The 19,678-nt window shown below is 40.8% G+C and overlaps 1 protein-coding gene across 4 annotated transcripts in view; it reads right to left on the bottom strand.

Annotated features, from left to right (window-relative positions):
* Positions 1-3,372: 3,372 nt before the first annotated feature.
* LOC112567926 overlaps positions 3,373-19,678 on the bottom strand; it is a 60,054-nt gene continuing 43,748 nt past the window's right edge. The window contains exons 1-5 of one of the 4 annotated variants that reach the window (XM_025244817.1): positions 5,966-6,478; positions 5,170-5,442; positions 4,705-4,809; positions 4,226-4,244; positions 3,373-3,883 (exon numbers count right to left, since the gene is read on the bottom strand). In XM_025244817.1, coding sequence (XP_025100602.1) covers positions 3,757-3,883; positions 4,226-4,244; positions 4,705-4,809; positions 5,170-5,442; positions 5,966-6,218 — 777 coding nt within the window. In that variant the 5' untranslated portion in view covers positions 6,219-6,478 and the 3' untranslated portion in view covers positions 3,373-3,756. Of the gene's footprint in view, positions 3,884-4,225; positions 4,245-4,704; positions 4,810-5,169; positions 5,443-5,965; positions 6,479-19,678 lie in introns of those variants that run through there. The other 3 variants (XM_025244819.1, XM_025244821.1, XM_025244820.1) reach the window with 3 other exon arrangements.

Genomic DNA, 19,678 nt, shown 5'->3' on the forward strand with positions numbered 1-19,678 from the left:
GGTAAAGGAGCACGAGACGTTAACCTCTTGGTTCTCTTCAACCACGACAGTCTCGTTAACTTCTCGTCCATTCACCTGCAACCCTGTGACTTTTGGTGGGTCTATAAGAAAAAAATAGAATATATAGTGAGTGTGTTTTGATATTTTGTATTAAAAAATATTCTAGAATGTTATACATACCTTTTGCGCAAAAGAAACTCGTAGCTGTTCTCCCTTTTCTACCCATTTCTCTCTCTCCCACTAAGTTATATTAAGATACATTTGTTTAAAATCAGAAGAAGCAGCAGAAAGAAAATAAAACAAAGATCAGGAAAGTAGACACGAACACATTTTTGTTAGTAGGTGCAATAACTGTCTTTAGTTGCAACTCGCACTGCATCGTCTTCATTGTGGATTATTGTCTTCGACATTCTCTCAAGGAAAGTTCTCAGTGCATTCGTTATTAATCATAAAGAAATATAAAAACATTTTCGAATTGCTTACAATTTACTCGGAGTTTCGTGTTCCTTAACACAACCAGAGGTGAATTTAATCTGATGAGTTCCCACAGGATGTGACTGTAGGTCCGCTTGACGAGCAGAGAGAAGCGCATCACGTGTTTATCAGCCTCACACATGGAAACATTTCTGTGATTAATGCACCTGATATTATCGCCAGTGATATTATCTGATATTATCCGGCATCGACACACATCGTAAAATTTCTCATTTTCACACAACTTTATTTCAATTACAAAAGCCGTATCGTTGAAAGTGTGACTGGTGTTCGCTTTCAGGTGGTAGACAAAATCAGCCTGTGTGTTCTCTTGAATTGTTAGGTTCTCGTGGAGTGCTTCATTGTTATCTCTTTTTGTACCTTCAAGACAATCAATGTTTAAAGACTGTCAAGAATCCTAAAAAAAGTGTTGTGTTTATCTTAACTAATGTAATTATTTATCAATTTAAATTATTTTTAAAATCTACGACCGTCATAGAGAGAAAACAAACTAAGAGAAACCAAAAGGGAAAGAAAATAACAAAAACAAAAATGAAAGAGAAAAGTCAAAATCAACAACAAGAGTACATTATTAAGCAAACGGAAATGTTTCATAACGATTTGATACATTCTTAGTCATCATAAGAAAGTTTAGTAATAAATATATACAACATATTAAAGATGCACAAAACTTACAGCTGAGAACGCCTTCATTTTTATAGATGAAGAGCAACATTAGGCACAGATAGGTCTGAATGTTCATGATGCTGTTTCTGTTGTCCCTGCGGTACTAAACACGACAGTGTGGTAACTGTGTAAATATTTAAGGTCAACCGATTAGAAATTTGTAGTTCCGGATTCCCTAGTTTCAGTTTTTCTGCAAAACGGAAAAGGAAGTAATTGTGACTTACATCTACATTTAACACTGTGTTTAAAGTATCATGTGACTTGCCCTGGTCATTACAAAAAGCTCTTTGCACATTTCAAAAGATTCTAGTTTGGTTCTCGTAGCTTTTGTTTACTTTGTACTCTTCCACTCATTAGAGCTCATTAAATTGAAATAAACACAATACAGTGATTGAGAAGTCTTTCCTATAAGGAAGAAACAATATTCTGGGTTCAGTACGCATGAGCCCTGCAGTAACCAAAAACCATCACACCAGACGAATGAGCTTTGGAGTAACCAATATTACACTGGTCTACTTTCGTTGATTTTTTTTTATACACACCAGCGACTAGCCTGTGCTTAACGTGTTACTAGTTGTTAGTTCTGGATGGCTTAGCATTTAAGTGAACAAGGACTAGTATTTCACGAAAGTATTTCAGCTTGTGTCACTCGTCGCAATATTGAGAAAATTCTTGGCCCAGCGTTGTGTGAGCACACGAGGAGTATTTGTTTTTCCACAGGTTTTTCTCTTCCTAATAATCTGTTAAATTAATTAACTAAAGAGATCGTAACCAGGGAAAACAATTTAACACCATAATTCGATAATTTTATGAAGTCAGTAGTCGTTGTAGCTTGTGAAGGTGAGGAGTGATGTGATTGTAACTCTCGCTGACATTTGGTGTAGTTCCATCCCTTTCTTCTTTTCTCAGCACTGTATAAATTCTTCTGTTACTCTTGTCTCAATCACAGTAACACGTGTTATTAAGTTCCTCATGGATTGTGTACTTCTCTGTAAAAAACACAGAGCTTTCCTACGAAAGCAGCAAGTTGCTATATAAATCTTTCTTTATTACTTTAAAAACATTGTCATAGTTTCAATGTTGCACTCAATGAGAGAGATAACTGAGTCAACGTCTCCTTCACTTTATGAGCCTAGTGACCTCCCCTTTTCAAGCGATGCGAGGAGGATTTGTGTGCAGCATTTGTATGTTATTATATAATTTATATTAGTAATAATCGCTGTAAGATTAGCACACAAAAGAATTTATGTGTTATCTTTACAAGGAGGGTGGAATTAAGAATAAGAAAAAAAGTAATTAAATCTGTAAAATTCAAAACAACCGTTACATTAAAAATGTATCGCCTTCTTAAATCGACTTTTTTTTCTACAAAACATAATCATCAGACAAGTGTTTTACGCTTTTAAAAATTCAATCGGTGAGATGTTGACCACATTAGTAGAAAAACTGGCCTCTGTCATTCTTTGCTCTCTCTCTATATATATATTGTTGAACGTTATATCTGATTACATTAAGAGCTGTTCAGTATTCTATCAGGAACTATTTTTTTCTTTCTGTCACACACACACACACCTGAGCATAAATTCATACACAGTTGAAAAATAGATGCAAGCATATTAATATTCTTTTTCTTGATTGCTGGGTTGTAAGGGTCTCACGGCCATTGATGTATTCTCCCACGATCTGCGCATTTAACACAAATAAGTTTGGTTTATTTCTTGTTACTCCATAGGGCCGCAACAACACCTGACACACTGAAAAAGGTCTTTAATTTGCCAATATATTTGAAACACCAAGCATTCTTTAAAAAAATCAACACTCACCTTTGCCTCGCAATGCATTGAGAAAACGAATGATCAAGTCTTATTTTTTGTTATGTAAAATATTTATTCACTTGAAAGACAATGCAAATTGGTATTTAAAATGGTTATCAAAACACATTGGAGCAATAAGATTGAAAAGTAAAAAAATCAAAATGAGTCCTTCTTGCTTAAATGACAATTAGGCAATAAACAAAAATGACAATTTTTGATGTGTCAAGAAGTTAAATGATCTTGAATGCAATAGTAAGGCGTAAGGAATCCAAAGGCTACCACTGACACTGGAAAATAGTAATAACAACAATACTTAATTGATCATTTCGTACATGGTTTAGCAAAACTCGACAAAAACAAAAACCCATAAATACTATGATTCATACACCTTGAGCAATAAATCCAGTTTCTAGTACATTCAATCCACTAATCTAGTACACTTATAAATCATAGCACCAACCGCTCACTTATCCCTTTCAAAGAGAGCAATAATATCAAACAAATGAACTTATAAACATAATAGTAAAGTAATCTGCCAAATAATATTGTGATTTTAATTAGCCTAAGTACAACATTTTTGGCGAAGCACAGATGGCTGTTACTCCTGGAAGGACTGAATTATTTGTGAACAGAGAGTTTATGTGTGTGTACATTATCCAGAGGATATCTCCTACATGAGTGTAGCAGTAATCTAGATTTTTATAAGAATAACAGCTTTTTTGGCGAATGAAGTCCAGAATCGTCCTTTAATGATTAACAATTAAGTGAAACCCTGTCCTCATCAACAAGACGACTGCTCCGTTGAGTAGGAAAAAAACTGATCTTTCACAGTTGACCGACTTGAGTTGTCATCTCTGCTACTGTTTTCAGTGGACACCAAGGATGGGGACTCTTCATCCGATTCCTCTCTGAAATAAGAATGACAATGTACAAAGAACAACTTGTAATCTAGAAGACAATGCTTGTATCTCAGTATGTGGGTATGTGTGAAAGCACATACAAATGTAAAATTATGATGATAATAATATTAAAAATATTCATACTGCTGCTAATGATGAATGATGTTTGATAATGTCAATGTAAAGAATTATTCTAATAATTTTGCACTCACAAAGCTTAACTGTTTCAGATTTAAAGAAGGATACACTTTTACTCTGACGTTTTCTATTTTATAATTTAGTGAACAAGAGTTTAACCCAGAGAAAACAATTGCGAAATTCTACAGGTTTTTTTTCCTACAGTTAACTTACGGTTTATGCATCTGGGAATCTGAAAAACAAGAAATGATTACATTTACTAAACTGTGTAAAACAATTTACAGAAACTATTCATCAGCTGCATTTTCTTAAAACCAGCAAATACCACTGTGATCTAGGTGACCTCTTTAGTGTATTCATTGGAAGCATTATCTTATCAACATCTACAATATTAAATACTATCTAGATAGGAAAACGAACTCTTATCAGTCTTTCATTCGCTGATAACCACTAACAAACAAAATTGTCATAAATCGTCAGATTTAACAGTTTGCCACGACTACATACCACGTGTCTCCTTTTAACATTATAGAGATGAGTGTCCTACTCTTTTCTCAAAGAATAAATAAGTATTATTGTGTATTGTTAAACGATTAACTACTACGTATATGATGTATTATTAGTATTACTGTTAGTTATATTTACATATAGGCATAATAATGTTCTGTACAATAATATAAAGTTTTATTTACTTCTGCAAATTTTCCTGTACAGCACAATGACGATCACAATCACTCCAACGGCGAGAACTGCTCCAATAACAAGGCCGATAACCCAAACAGGAAAGTCACTTGATGCTGAGGAAAGATGTTTTTTAGTACATGTGTTTAAATGACAAATAAAAGCAGAAACAATTATAGAAAGAATATACAAAAGAGTAGCATACAATGCACAAAACTATATCATTGTAAATATATACATTTATGCTCTATTACTTTTGAATTCAAACGTTTACCTATGACCATCAAGCATAAACTAGTAAACTTCTATCAAAACTATTTTGTAGAACACATAAAAATACGTAACTTTATATTACATATAAATGTTTAATTAATAAATCATTCGTGTAAAGTTCTATGAGGAAAAATGCATTTGAAATCATGTTTGTATCTTTGTCTTAACTCAAAAGAAATGCAAACATAGTATTTAGTGTTTACCTTTGTGATCATAATTGTTTTCGGTTATGTTAATTTGCTGAGTTTTATTCTGGCTTTCTTTTTGTCCCTCACTTTGGTTTTCAACAAAATGACAAAAGTTGACTTTGCTGGGGTCACCTCCACTAAGTGTGTATCCGATCTGGCTTGGTCTGGTAACAAATGTCTGAGGTACTTCGATTTCTGCAGTATTTGGCACAGGTAACCTGCACTTGAATCCTTCTTGTTGGATGCACTCAAGCTCGTCCCCCTCCCATGCACAATCCACCAGCAGCTCTGTAGGATGTATTGAAAACAGCGAAGTAGCTTTTTATCTTTAAACATATTTGAGTTGAGTATCATTAAATATGCAAGTTACATTTGCCACAACAAAAGGAATCTACGATTTTACGGAACGTCAACAACTTAACTTGACCTTTTTTTTTGCCTATTTATTTTCTAAATCCATCGATAACTTGACCTAAAGTTTTATCCAACATGTCACAGTAAAGTCGACAGAGTATTTTTAAAGGTAAACTATTTTATTGTCTTTGAGACTACTTTATTCAGGACCACCATTTTATGAGGAAAGTGGGTATTTATCGCCTTACCCTCACTGCATTACCTTTACTAATTATCCCTTTATAGTGTCGTGTACCTGTTCACGACAGCTGGGTTTACTGGAAGATTAACTCACCAGACGTGTATTTACACCAAAGTTGACTTAGTTGTAAAAACTTTTTTGAGAATTAGACACTATTGACTATTTAAAAGTGATATGCATATATCTTTTCTATAGAGACAGAGAGATGTGATATACCTGTTTTGCCATTTTCGTCATAAAAATAAACTGCAAAATATGTCCTCGTAGAGTTTTCCGGAAATATGCAGTGTAGGATAGCCGTGTTAGAGGAATTATACTCTGTTTCCATGCTACCTGCAAATTGCACGTACAAACACATATTAATGATATTACCAGACATAGTGGAGGTATTATTATTTTTGCTATTAATAATAATAATAATAAGCTTCCAAGCTCCAAAGATTTGCTCAGTGCACTTTAAATAAAGCATGAAGGGACTAAATCATCAACATCCATGCACACATACCCGTGTACAACAGGCGCACCCACAAACACACTCATACACACAGTAAATTATTCACAACCTTTATGCAAGTTCATGGCCAGGAGAAAGTCACAGTGAAGTTTAAGTTGTGGTTTTAAAAAGATGTGTCTTAACTTTGACCTAAAGGTGGTAAAAGAATCAGAGTATAGAAGGGTAAGCTTAGTGTCAGAAGATGAGCGAAGAAATGGTGCGGGCGTGTAGGTGGGAGTGAGCTCAGTGAGAAACTGAGGCCATACGGACCACGACTGGCACCCAGTGAAGAAATACTTGGAAACTCCGCATAAAACATGCGTTGTACATATACAATTATTACTAATAAATAAGAGTGTAGTCATATGCTAGGGGAAATGCCTGTTATCGACAGATAAAAACGAGATACACTCACCTGTTGGCACTAGACGTACCACAATAACCAAGAAGAAAATAAGTTGCATCTTGCCAAGGATAATGAGAGGACTTTTGAACAAAGCCACGAACGGACTAACTGCAAGCAGATAATACATAACAATTAAAATTAGCATGTTTTAACGCTGGTTGAACAAATAAATCAGGAAAAGAAGGGATCAGTGAACCACACAGTTTAAAATTTTTTATAATAATGGGATTCTGCTGACCCATATGAGCAGAGATTCCGTTAACAACATTTTTTTCGGCTTGAAATTATCCGACTTCTGTTTTCTAAGGGAAGTGAATCATTACGGGTGACTTAGGGATAATTTTTCTAATCGAGTTCCCTCCCATTAAGTAAAGGTGGGCAGCGCGCAACTTTTTTATTTTGTTTATTGAAACACATTTGCCCAGTCTTATTTTTTGACACATTAGCTGATAAGAAAAGTCTATAATGAGTCCAGAGAAATACATCATTGAAGGTACACCATCTCTCCAGTAGACATTTTGTTGTCCTGCAATATTACTCAAAAGCTGAAAAATTGCTTTACGCTGTTCTGCTACTCAAATGGTCAAGTTGAGTCCAGCTCTCCCTCTCTTCAGAGAACCACGGCGTACAAAACTACCTCTGCGCTAACCACTGGGGTATTTGCTGTCCCTTGGCAAATACACCAAGGTGCAAAGCTAAGAGCGCCAGGAAGTGTAATCCAAGGGGGCTAACACTGTAACACTAGCGAGTCTGGTTTCGCTCCCCTGCACGAAGCACACACACAGACAGTCCGACAGGATTCAGTCTGGACTCACATGGGCGCTAACAGAGCTTAAACCCACTTAAACCGACGGGCATATGCAGGTGATTTCAATATATTTGAAGGTACAGGTCATCTCTTGACCTATTTCAAACGATGCATTCTGAAGTGAGCGTACCACGCGGGCGCTTTCAGGCGCCTATGACGGTCAGGCCGTTCCGGAGCGAAACGTGAGTTAGCGCCCGTGAGCGAACGAACGCGTGCGCTCGAATTGCGGAACGCACGACGAATCGTTTTCCCGCTGCACCAAGTTCGAATTGCTATTACCGTAGCTCACTTCCAAGCTGCACTGCTCGCTACACAACTTGAGTTCGCACCCCGCGTTCACTACCCTCGCCCACCCGCGGCTGTTCAAGCCTGCAGCGGCGTTTTAGAACAGCTCACTCGTGAGTCACGGCGACCCATTGTTATCTATCATGTCTTGTATTAATTTGAGAAAAATAACAGTTTAACGAATAAGTCGCTGCTGCTAACTTTATTATATTACGTGAGCAGTAATTTTTCGATATTGATTGTTGTTATGTAAAACTTTTTAAAATTTAACCTAATAAATTTTTACTTACCTTATAAAAGTCAGCTTATATTCCCTTTTTTTCATGGCGATAGAATAAACCACATAGCGCCTGTATGTTTTGACTGTTACAACCATATTTGAATGTTGCTTCACCATCAAGATACTTCAGCTTCATTCCTAATACTTCGTTTCGAGAACTCCCTGTAGCCCTTATGCCAAGAAATATGAAACTTATCGACGTACGGACTACCCAGCGACTCAAGTGCTACTGGAGGGATCTGATGACCCTGTGTCTGCACCCTGCACACTGCATACAAAGACGATTACGGGTGCTGAAGTATTTTCCCCGACTTTATTTATTCTTTTGCTCGGTGTCTTCTTTCGCTTTTTAAAGAATGTGTTGATTGGTCCACTCTGTTTTAAAGCATTTTCAGCGCATGGACACGTGACGCAGCTGTGCTCTCTGGTGGGACCAAGCTTTCCTTTGGAGCTGCCAGAGTGCAAACCTGTGAGCAGTGACCACGTGACCAACGGGCTGCTCGGCTTTGGCTTCTGCTGAGGGGCCCCGGGACCCGGGTGTGTAGCTGACGAACAGGAGAGGGGCGGGAGTCCTCACAGGGTCAGAGGGCGAGCTACAGTAAAACTATGTGAAAAAGTTAATAGACTTGCTTCCCCGAGCTACCATGTATTGTGTGCAGGTGCGGTGTCCTCCTGTGTCACTTCTCCCTTTTAGTGTTTATTTTTAGTTTTATTTTCCAACTGTACACATGCAATTTTTTTTGGTGTCTCTCTTCCAAATCTGAGTATATATCTGTTTAAGATTTTTTCTTAGTTTAACCGCTGATTTTTTTTTTTTTTTTTTTGTTATTGTTGTAAAGGTCTCATTGAACGGAAAGACTTCGGAAGCGTGACGTCAGCGACACCCACAGTCCTTGATAAGTAATCCTCCGCTGTCTTTAAAGTAGAGTTGAGTTAAGTTTCCATCGATAAGACTTTGCACAGATTACAAAGTTTCTCTTGGCAATCAATGGGTTATTACGAAAGGCTTATTTGAATCGATCACATTAGATAAAAAAGTTTTTAAAAAACCCAACTTTCGAACGCAATACATCTGTAACACCACACTGACACGACATGCGCACTCTTCCAATAAATTTAAACATTTGTTTTACAGAGGGACGTCGATCCCGGCAATCTCCAACAATAGACAGCTAATATCCAACAAATACCAAAAGCGGACAACACTAGTCTCGCCATGGTCACACCACACTATCACAACTAGCCAGCATTTTAAGCGCGAATAAATTTTTCCCCAGCATTCAGTTGACGGGAACCAGTTCCACAACAGCTCACACCGTTAAATTCCGTAAAAACACTACTTCAGTCCGAAAAAATGCTGGCACATCGTCTATCGCCCCCCCCCCCACCTCCCCGCTCATTTGCAAAAATAAAAAAAAAGCTTACTGTGTTTCGGATCGTTGTGAACTATCGCAATGTAGTCGTCCGACGACAGCTAGCTCAGGTGACTCAGGGTGGTTTCATTTGTTCGTGCTCGGCTGTAGGGTGTCTACGCGCTTGTATGTCCTCAGGCTGCAGTCAGTCGCTTCACCTTTACTTACACTGTGGCCACTTTTGCTGGACACTTTGCTGCTGGTCTCGTGCCGCCTTCCTTATACATGTTTATCACCCGCTGCTCCGGTGTAGAGTGATGTTCGTATCAATACTGGCGGCTGATAAGGTTGACTGGCTAAGATAGGAAGCTAAAAATACGCCAACAGTCCTTTTGTTCCGGCTGGTGACATCGTCAAGTTGAGGGCAGGTAGACTGGGTAGGGGGTAGAACTACCCCTGTGCTCTTACCCCTCTTTTGTATCGAACGCGTTGAAAGCGTAGATCCTCCAATTTTTCAGGCTATACGTCCGAGATCGGTGCAATACAGTATAAAACATCTTTTTCAGGAACAAATCCGTACCACAGACACAACAAGCACAACAAATCAAAGTTTAAGGCAAAGTCAACATTAGCATGTTGGAAAACACATACCGGGATCAAAGATATTTACCTGACCCTCTACGTGTTGAGTAAAGACTTACCCAGCTGCCTGACTAGTTATTAGATGATGAGAGAGACTAGTGTAACGGTCACATTAACTGATGAGCTCTGTTAGCGCCCATGTGAGTCCAGATTGAATCCTGTCGGACTGTCTGTGTGTGTTTTTGCTTCGTGCGGGGGAGCGAAACCAGACTCGCTAGTGTTACAGTGTTAGTCCCCTTGGGTTACACTTCTTAGCTTTGCACCTTGGTGTACTTGACAAGGGGCAGCAGATACCCCAGTGGTTAGCGCAGAGGGAGTTTTGTACGCAGAGGTTCTCTGAAGAGAGGGAGAGCTGGACTCAACTTGATCATTTGAGTAGCAGAACAACATAAATCAATTAGTGGACTAGGCGCATGACTAAGTGTGGATTTGAGGGGAAAAAAAGTTTCTACAGAGCAAGAATAAAGATATTATGTCTCTTTTGGCACTTCAGGTTTCTGTCGTGCAACCACAAAGAGAAATAAACTGATGTTATCCATCCAGCTAGTGAGTTTGGGTCACTCGTCCCGCTACCCCGCGCTTCGCATTATCAGTGAAGCCAACACCGCGACCTCTTAGAGACAGACGGTTGACAAAGCAACTTTCAAATTTGTTAATTAGAAAACTATCCTTTTGATCTGTCATGTCTTGTTTAAATTTGAGAAAAAAATCACAGATTTACGAGTAAGTCGTTGCTGCTGACTTTATTTTATTCACTAAGCAGTAATTAAACATATCAATCGTCACTTGAGTAAGACAGTCGTCACTTGAGAAGACAGCGTTTGTAATAAATTAAAACCTTTACCTTCAGATATGCTGGCATAACCTTATTCCCGTCGGTTTAAGTGGGGTTTTAACAGTAATTTATATACATATATAGGCACAAGCTTTTAATCCGCAATACTACCCTTAGGCCCTACTTTTCTTCCACGGCAAAGTGGTTCAGCGTCAAACACAAATTTCCCATTCTTCTTTTTTTTTAATTTTTAGGAGACAAGGAGTGTTTCAAGGAAAAGCATTTAGTATTCAGTACGAGGAGTGAAAATCTATGTATCCCTAGTAGAGGGGAGACACAGTGAACCCAAACAAATGTTTTCCATTTTCCTTGAGTAGAATTTTAAGTGGGTGACTGCTGCAGGCGGGGCATTTTCAAGGTTGTCGTGTTTAATGTCCGCATTTAACTGGAGCGCGGACTAAGGGAAACGTATCGCATGACACGTGTGGGTGAAGATATCATTCTCGCTTATTGTCACTCGTCACCATGCTCACATGGCCTTCACATTGCTATATCCGGTTCTCTAGCGAAGCGGAACGATGCAGGAACCCACGGTGGAGCTCGCTCTGAGACTCCGTTGCTCGCTACACATGAGTATTGCGGACGGTTCCCACATATCAGCGCAACGCGGTTCGGAGAGAATGGCAAAAAGAGGCGCAAACAGTTGCAATAAGACAAGGTAACAGAGTAAATAGAGTGAACCCCCCAGGCCCGGTTCTACCTATTAGGCGAACTAGGCAGTCGCCTAGGGCGCAGCGACCGAGAGGGGCGGAAAAATGGCCTGCTGTTTGTTTTTTAAATGAATAATTTTAGGGAAAAATATCATTTTCACAAAATGATATTAGCAGGACACCTTTTCTCTGCTTGTAGACTGACCACCGCGCTAGTTTCTCAATACATGTAGTACAGGAAAACCCCATTATCCCAGGGCGCACTTGCAGTGACCACAGGTAACCAGCAGGCAAGTAGAGGGCGGCAGAGGGGCGGGGAAGGGAGGTGAGAGGGGCGCTGAGAGGGGCGGCGTTGATGGAAGGCAAAGGAAGGCAAAGGACCAAAGGTGAAAGGCACCTTTTCCTCAGCTTGTAGGTTGACTTCACCACCGAGTTTGTCAGTTCATGTAGTGATGTAGTACAGGAAAATCCATTTTTACAGGGCGCACTTGAAGTGGCCAGCTAACCAGCGGGGAAGAAGAGGGCGGAGAATAGACAGCGGAGGGGCGGGTTGGTGGATGGGACTCAGTGCGGACCCCTACGATGGAGTGGACCACATTCCACTAATACCAACCTCACCTTTCTTTCTTCTATCCTACTTTGGAAGATGTTCCACACTTATGCATTGAAAACACTGCAGCTGAGATCAGGGACAACAACACTGACTTGAGTTTGCTACGCGAGTTTCTCTTTGGTTATGACAACTAAACAGTTGCTCAATATTGTTTACACTTACAAACTTTCATCCCGAAGGAACTTAGCTAATGTCACGAACGCGTTCTTAGTTAATAAGAGTATTAAAGTCTTTCGCAGACAAACATTGTCATGAACCAGCCTGGTTCAAGGCCAGAAACCCGGCCGAAGCGGGGTGTAGGTGATTATAGGTAGGCGGGGATCAGTAAAAGCGGACAGTGGGGGAAACCTTTCTGTCCGTTTTTACGACTTGACAGGGCGCCGTGACTTATGGAGGAGATCGGGAACTAGAGTCGGGGGTGGCAGATGTAGTAGGTACGGGATTAGCGCGGTAGGCAGTAGTAGCGTTAGTATTAGAGCGATAGCGTTAGGCACAGGTAGATGGGGTGACGACGAGTCACGTGTTTGATTAGTATATAGTTAGAGGTAGATGGTTAGTCGGGGCTTTTCCCCTTTGTATCCAAGCAGAGACGTCGGTCTCGGAGTTTTCAGACCCTTGCAGCAGGTCTGCGACAGGGAAGCCCGTTCCGCGTAGAACGAACCGCTACCTGCTGGCACTTGCGGTCTGGTGGATGAGAGTGGTGAGAGGTGCAGCAACGACAAGCGAGGGCGTCAACGGTGTTACGTCAACAGGTGTGAACAACCAGTCACACCTATCTCTTCGTCTGCAAGTGTGTACAGTCAGTCACACTAACCTCTACATCAACAGGTGTGTACAGCCAGTCACACCTATCTCTTCGTCTACAAGTGTGTACAGTCAGTCACACTTACCTCCACATCTGCAAGTGTGTACAGTCACACTTACCGCCACGTCAACGGGTGTGTACAGCCAGTCACCCCCATCTTCTCAAGTGTGTACAGTCAGTCACACTAACCTCTACATCAACAGGTGTGTACAGCCAGTCACACCTATCTCTTCGTCTACAAGTGTGTACAGTCAGTCACACTTACCTCCACGTCTGCAAGTGTGTACAGTCACACTTACCGCCACGTCAACGGGTGTGTACAGCCAGTCACCCCCATCTTCTCAAGTGTGTACAGTCAGTCACACTAACCTCCACGACAACAGGTGTGCACAGCAGACGCACCTATCTCTTCATCTGCAAGTGTGGACAGTCAGTCACACTAACCTCCACGACAGCAGGTGTGTACAGCCGGTCACACCCATCTTCAAATCATCAGGCGCGGACACTTGTACAGATACGGTCGTATGTACCAATTAGTTAGGATTAGTTGAATAAGTTTAGTCTGTGCTCAGATTTGGGTCAACCTAAAATATTGTTATTGGTTTTTTCTTGTCTAATTATAATCCTTTATTTTGTACGCTGTTTTGTCAGTTGTGTGTTTTGCGCACGCGAGGAGAGCGACTGTCAGTCAGTGAGCGTGCGGACGTGTGGAACGGACGGGTGTCTGAGTGCGAGGGTGAAAGCGGGCGAAGCGAGCCAGCCAGAGGACCCCTTTCCCCTAAGGGCGGGTGGTAACACCACCCCATCCCTTTACAGACGCGCCAGATCCCCGTGTTCCATCACAAACATCAAGGTAGAGCCATTTGAAGTTTATAGCTTATCTATTTACTGACACTGAAGGCCTATAGTCTTGTGCTTACTGTTGTGACTCATGGTCGTGAATATTTAACTTTCTTATTAATTATTAAATTTCTGTTCGATTGGTGTATTACGGCCAGGGCTTCTGCTTACGCAAAAAATTGCGTACAGTACGCATTAAAAGTTCGGAGGACCCCTTCAATTTTCGTCAATGGGGTCCCAGGGGACCCCTTCAAATTTGGGCGAAGAACAGATACAAAATAGGGTAAGTGTAGTGTCTGACATCGTTGCCTAACCTATTGTTGTCGTCTGCTACAAGGTGAGAGTAACTTCCCTTGAAGTGAGTTTTTTTCCCTTACTGGAAAGAGTTCATTAACCTTTTCCAAGATGTCGTTGACAGCGTGGTTAACTCAGAAACGGAAAGAAAGTGACAAACAGCAAGATAATGAAGATGGTGAACCACCATCATCAAAAAAGTGCCTACAACGAAACTCCGTTATAAGTGTCTGTGTTAGTATGAAGAAAGGATTGGGGACAGACTGACAGCAGCCACGATAATATCCAAGTTTAAGCAAGACAAGTGCCTGGATATTTTTAACGATTATATTGTCGTATTCCATGTACATTTGTGAACGCGCGATGTTACTTCTACCACCAGCACCAGACAGCCAAACAGATTTTATGGGTTGTTTTCATTAAAAAATGTTAGTGCGAAAGATTGAATGGATCAAGTCAAAGTTAGTTAATGAACATAATACACATACTGAGATCATAAATATATAGCAGAAACTCTATGTTATGAGAAAAGAGAAAAAGAAAAAGAAAAGAGAAAAGTCACTGACCTCTGTCGTGGTCTTAGATGATTAGGCAGATTTGTTTAGATGCAAACGCTGGTGTGAGTCGGGGGTCGGTCTTTCCTGAGACACTAAATGACGATGTCTGTTGAACTGCAAGAACCCTGAACTTTGTCAGCCACCTTACCGCACGAGAAGACAGTGTAGAAGCGATATGGATATATATATATCAATAGTCGACGTAGCTGGCGAAAGCGGGTACCTGAAACATTAGAGTTTGAAGGAAGGTTAGGCAGCGAAGGTTAGGGGAAGGCACCGCCCTCACGTAAAGCTAACCCTGAGATAAGTAGGGTCTCATATTGATACGAACAAATAGAATAGGTCAGGGGACGACCTTTACCTTTAGACATACTGACATACTTGTTCCTACGCCACTGCACCTGCGCTGTTCAACCGTGAAAAACCTGCAGCGGCGTTTAAGAACTAACAGCTCACACTCGTGAGTCACCACAAGTCCCATTGTTATCTATCATGTCTTGTTTTAATTTGAGAAATATAACAGTTTAATGAATAAGTCGTTGCTGCTTACTTTATTATATTACGTGAGCAGTAATTTTTATATATTGATTGTTGTTATGTAAAACTTTTAAAAATGTAACCTAATAAATTTTTACTTACCTTATAAATGTCAGTTTATGTTCGTTTCGTTTTCATGGCGACAGAATAAACCACATAGCGCCTGTATGTTTTGACTTTTACAAGCTTATTTGTATGTTGCTTCACCATCAAGATACTTCAGCTTCATTCCTAATACTTCGTTTCGAGAACTCCCTGTAGCCCTTATGCCAAGAAATATGAAACTTATCGACGTACGGACTACCCAGCGACTCAAGTGCTACTGGAGGGATTTGACAACCCTGTGTGGGGCGGGGGTCCGCACAGGGTCAGAGGGCGAGCTACAGTGCAACTTGGTGAAAAAGTTGATAGACTTGCTTCCCCGAGCTACCAGGTATTGTGTGCAGGTGCGGTGTCCCCCTGTGTCACTCCTCCCTTTTAGTGTTTATTTTTAGTTTTTTTTCCAACTGTACACATGAAGTTTTTTTGGGTGTCTCCCTTCCAAATCTTAGTATGTATATTTTTAAGATTTTTTTTCTTAGTATAACGGCTGATTTATTTTATTTTATTTTATTTTATTTTATTTTTGTAAAGGTCTCATTGAAGGGAAAGACTTCGGAAGCATGACGTCAGCGACTTCGACAGTCCGCGTTGAGTGAATCCTCCGCTGTCTATAAAGTAGAGTTGAGTTTCCATCGATAAGACTTTACACAGATTACATAGTTTCGCTTGGCAATCAATGGGTTATTATGAAAGGCGGGTTTGAATCGAACACATTAGATAAAAGAATTCAAAAACAAAAAACCCAATTTTCGAACGCAATACATCAGTAACACCGCACTGACACGACATGCGCACTCTACCAATAAATTTAAACAATTGTTTTACAGAGGGACGTTCCGGCTATCTTCAACAATATACAGCTAATATCCAACAAATACCAAAAACGGACAACACTGGTCTCGCCATGGTCACACCACACTATCACAACTCGCCAGCATTTTATGCGCGAATGAATTTGTTCCCCAACATACAGTTCCACAACAGTTCACAGTTAAATTCCGTAAAAACACTATTTCAGTCTGAAAAGATGCTGGCACATTCTCTATCACCCGACACCTCCCAGCTCATATCCCTGCAAAAATAAAAAAAATATCTTACTGTTTTTCAGATCGTTGTGAACGATCGCAATGTGGTCGTCCAACAACAGGTAGCTCGGTCTCGTGTCGCCTTCCTTATATACCACCAGCTGCTCCGGTGTAGAGAGACGCCGATGCCACGAACCCCCCCCCCCCCCCCCCCGCCCCTACGCCACGACAGAAAGCCGAGACGTTGATCAGCCAAGCCAGGGAGCTGAAAAATACGCCAACAGTCCGTTTTCTGATCGCCACGTTGAGGGCAGGTAGATTAGGTAGGTAGAACTACCCCTGTGTTCTTACCCCTCTTTCGTATTGAACGCCTGGCAACCGTGGATCCTCGAATTTTTCAGGCTATACCTGCGAGATCGGTGCAATACAGTACAAAACATTTTTTTTTCAGAAACAAATCCGTTCCACAGGCACAACAAGCACAACAAATCCAAGTTTAGACCAAAGTCAACATTAGTGATGTAGGAAAACACATCAGGGTTGTAGATAGTTACTTTACCCTCTATATTTTCAATAAATAAAACTTACCCACCTACCTGTCCGGCTATGGGATCATTCGGTAGACTGGTGTCACGCTTGTGTTAAAGGATTGTGTTAGCTTGGGGCGACAAAGACCGTACATGTAAACACGCACTACAAGCCGAATATTGATATCCCGACTTATGAGGAAAGAAAGATAAGAGATAAAGAGAAAGACCAAAGAACGCAACAAAATTAAAGTTTGAAAATTCAGTTGTCTTTATATTTGTGTCGGAGTTCATTCTTCTCTACTTTATATATTCTAGTTTTGTTTGTGGAGAATGCACTCAGTCCTAACCCTGACAGTATGGTCCCATAGAAGTAGTTTTACCTCAGCGCTCAGACCCTACAGCAAGTTTGTCGAGTGGTGAAGACGTTTGTGAGAGTGCGAGACCGACTGTGATAAGCGACAAGATCTCTTTCCACAGACCACTGATAACGGTGGGGCTTACATTCAGGCTTACAGTCTCTTTTTTCGTCGAATCATATTTGAGGGCTGTACCTTTCCCTACACACATTTATCTCGGCATACTCACGAGGTATTAAAGAAGCATGACACTCTCACGAACACCCTTCAAAGAATGTGAAGAAATGTAGAGACCGTTGATCAATAGAAACCTGGCACAGGAACAATAAAATATATATATATATTGTATATTTTTATTCAGTGAAAATTTTAAACCTTAGCTATGTTCATTAAAAATTTCTTATTTTAAAAATCCACAGTGTTCAGTGCACATTGTGTGTGTCTAAGTTCGGGTGTGAGAAAAACAGTGACATTGCAGAGAGGGTGTGACGGCACTCGTGGAGAGCGGGGCGCCGGACTGAAATGGAGCGGGGACTAATGCAAGGTACAGGTGTGTGAGGCAGGCAACAAGGGACCAGCAGCCCCGTGTAGAGCAAAGGTGCCCCACCGTCTTTGTCAGGGGTGTCAAACACCCGGCCCGCGGGCAACATCCGGCCCGCCATGAAATTTTACCTGGCCCGCTAAAGAATTTTAGTTAATCATTGTTAATGGCCCGGCGACGGCGACAGTTAGAAGGCAAAGAACAGAAAAGTTCCCGTCAAGCACAGCAAGCGATGGGATGAGTTTAGTGAAGTTTGTGCAGACCACCAACAGTGCACTGGTCAAGTTACCACCGCTCCTGTTACTGACCTGAAGGGAGGGTGAAGGCGGGGCCCATAAATCTGACCTTTGACACGGGACACGCTGGCCTGAACACGGGCCGCGGGTCGAAGATTTTTAGTACCTGTTAACTTCCCTGAATCGGTCCGAGATCAAAGGGTGACTAGGGGGTAACCCACGTGTACGATGAGGCAGCTCAGCAAAAGACTAATAGAAACTCATCCTTTTCTGAATGTGTGGGCTGGCGAGCGGAAGTTGTCTTGATGAGACGTTAAGTTTTGAGAAGCAAATGTTGGTGGGAGTGTAGCTTCTCCAAGGACAGGGGATTATATATATACCTACCAACTAGAATTATATGTCCAAACTGTGCATGATACGTGCAAACTGAATTAAACTCGTGGACTGTGGATGATAAGTGCCGACTGTTTAATACTGACTGTCCAGTTCCTGCGTCGTCAAGAGTTAATGACTGCCGCCAGAGATATAAGTATCCGAGTATAAACAGCAAGCCACGGTGTAGAAATAATTGCTGCTTGTGTATTGATGATTTGTGTCTTTTTTGCCTAAATATAGCTTCTTTTACATACATATACTGATGCAATAACATCACATGTCATAGCAAATAGTACTGAGCAGAGCAGAGCACGCGATTGTTTATTAGAATTAATTGAAAGCTGTGTGTAGTGTGTGAACTTAACGCTAGTCGTAGGTACTGGTGCGCCATCTGTCGGGGAACAAAGGCAGATGATCAGAGCGAAGCACGTGTTGTGAATTTTTCTAAAGACTTTTACTTACTGTTAATTTAATTAATAAAGATCGAGAACATTACACTGTGTAGTGAAGGGATTTTTGTAATTTAATACCAATCAAATTTCAAATTAAAGCTAGCCGTTAAAATGGCCAAGAGAAAAGCTGATTTTGAAAACAGAATCTTTCAAAGCCAATGGGAGGCTGAATACATGTTTACTAATATCAGCGGTAAACCAGTGTGTCTACTTTGTGGAGATACAATAGCTGTGACCACAGAATATAATCTGAGACGGCATTACGAGACTAAACATCAGGACAAGTTGAAAAGCCTGAATGCGGAACAGAAGCTAAAGAAAGTGGAAGAACTTACGAGGAATCTAAGATCACAGCAAACATTGTTCACTATAGCAACATCACAAAGTGAAGCTGCTGTGAAAGCAAGTTTTATTGTGGCAGAGGAGATCGCTAAATCAGCCCGGCCATTCAGTGAGGGAGAGTTTGTGTAGAGTTGCATGATGAAAGTGTGTGAAGTCTTGTGTCCAAACAAAAAGCAAATGTTTGCAAATGTAAGCCTCAGCAGAAACACGGTTGCTAATAGGATTTGTGAGATGGCCACTGATGTGAAAACACAGCTGATCGAAAAAAGCAAAGACTTCGTTGCATACTCTCTTACAGTCGATGAAAGCACGGACACGACGGACACCGCACAACTCGCCATCTTCATCCGTGGAGTCGACTAGTCTGAATATCACAGAAGAAATATTAGACATAAATCCATTCATGGGACAACGACAGGAAAGGACATTTTTGACAAAGTATATCAAAGTATAACAGACATGAACCTGTCCTGGGACAAACTTGTTGCACTTACAACAGATGGCGCCCCAGCGATGTGCGGCCCACAGAGTGGACTAGTTGCAAGGATGCGGTCACATATCCAAGAAAATTGT

Source organism: Pomacea canaliculata, linkage group LG7 (genome assembly GCF_003073045.1).
Source record: "Pomacea canaliculata isolate SZHN2017 linkage group LG7, ASM307304v1, whole genome shotgun sequence".
In the NCBI taxonomy this organism is placed as follows: Eukaryota; Metazoa; Mollusca; class Gastropoda; order Architaenioglossa; family Ampullariidae; genus Pomacea; species Pomacea canaliculata.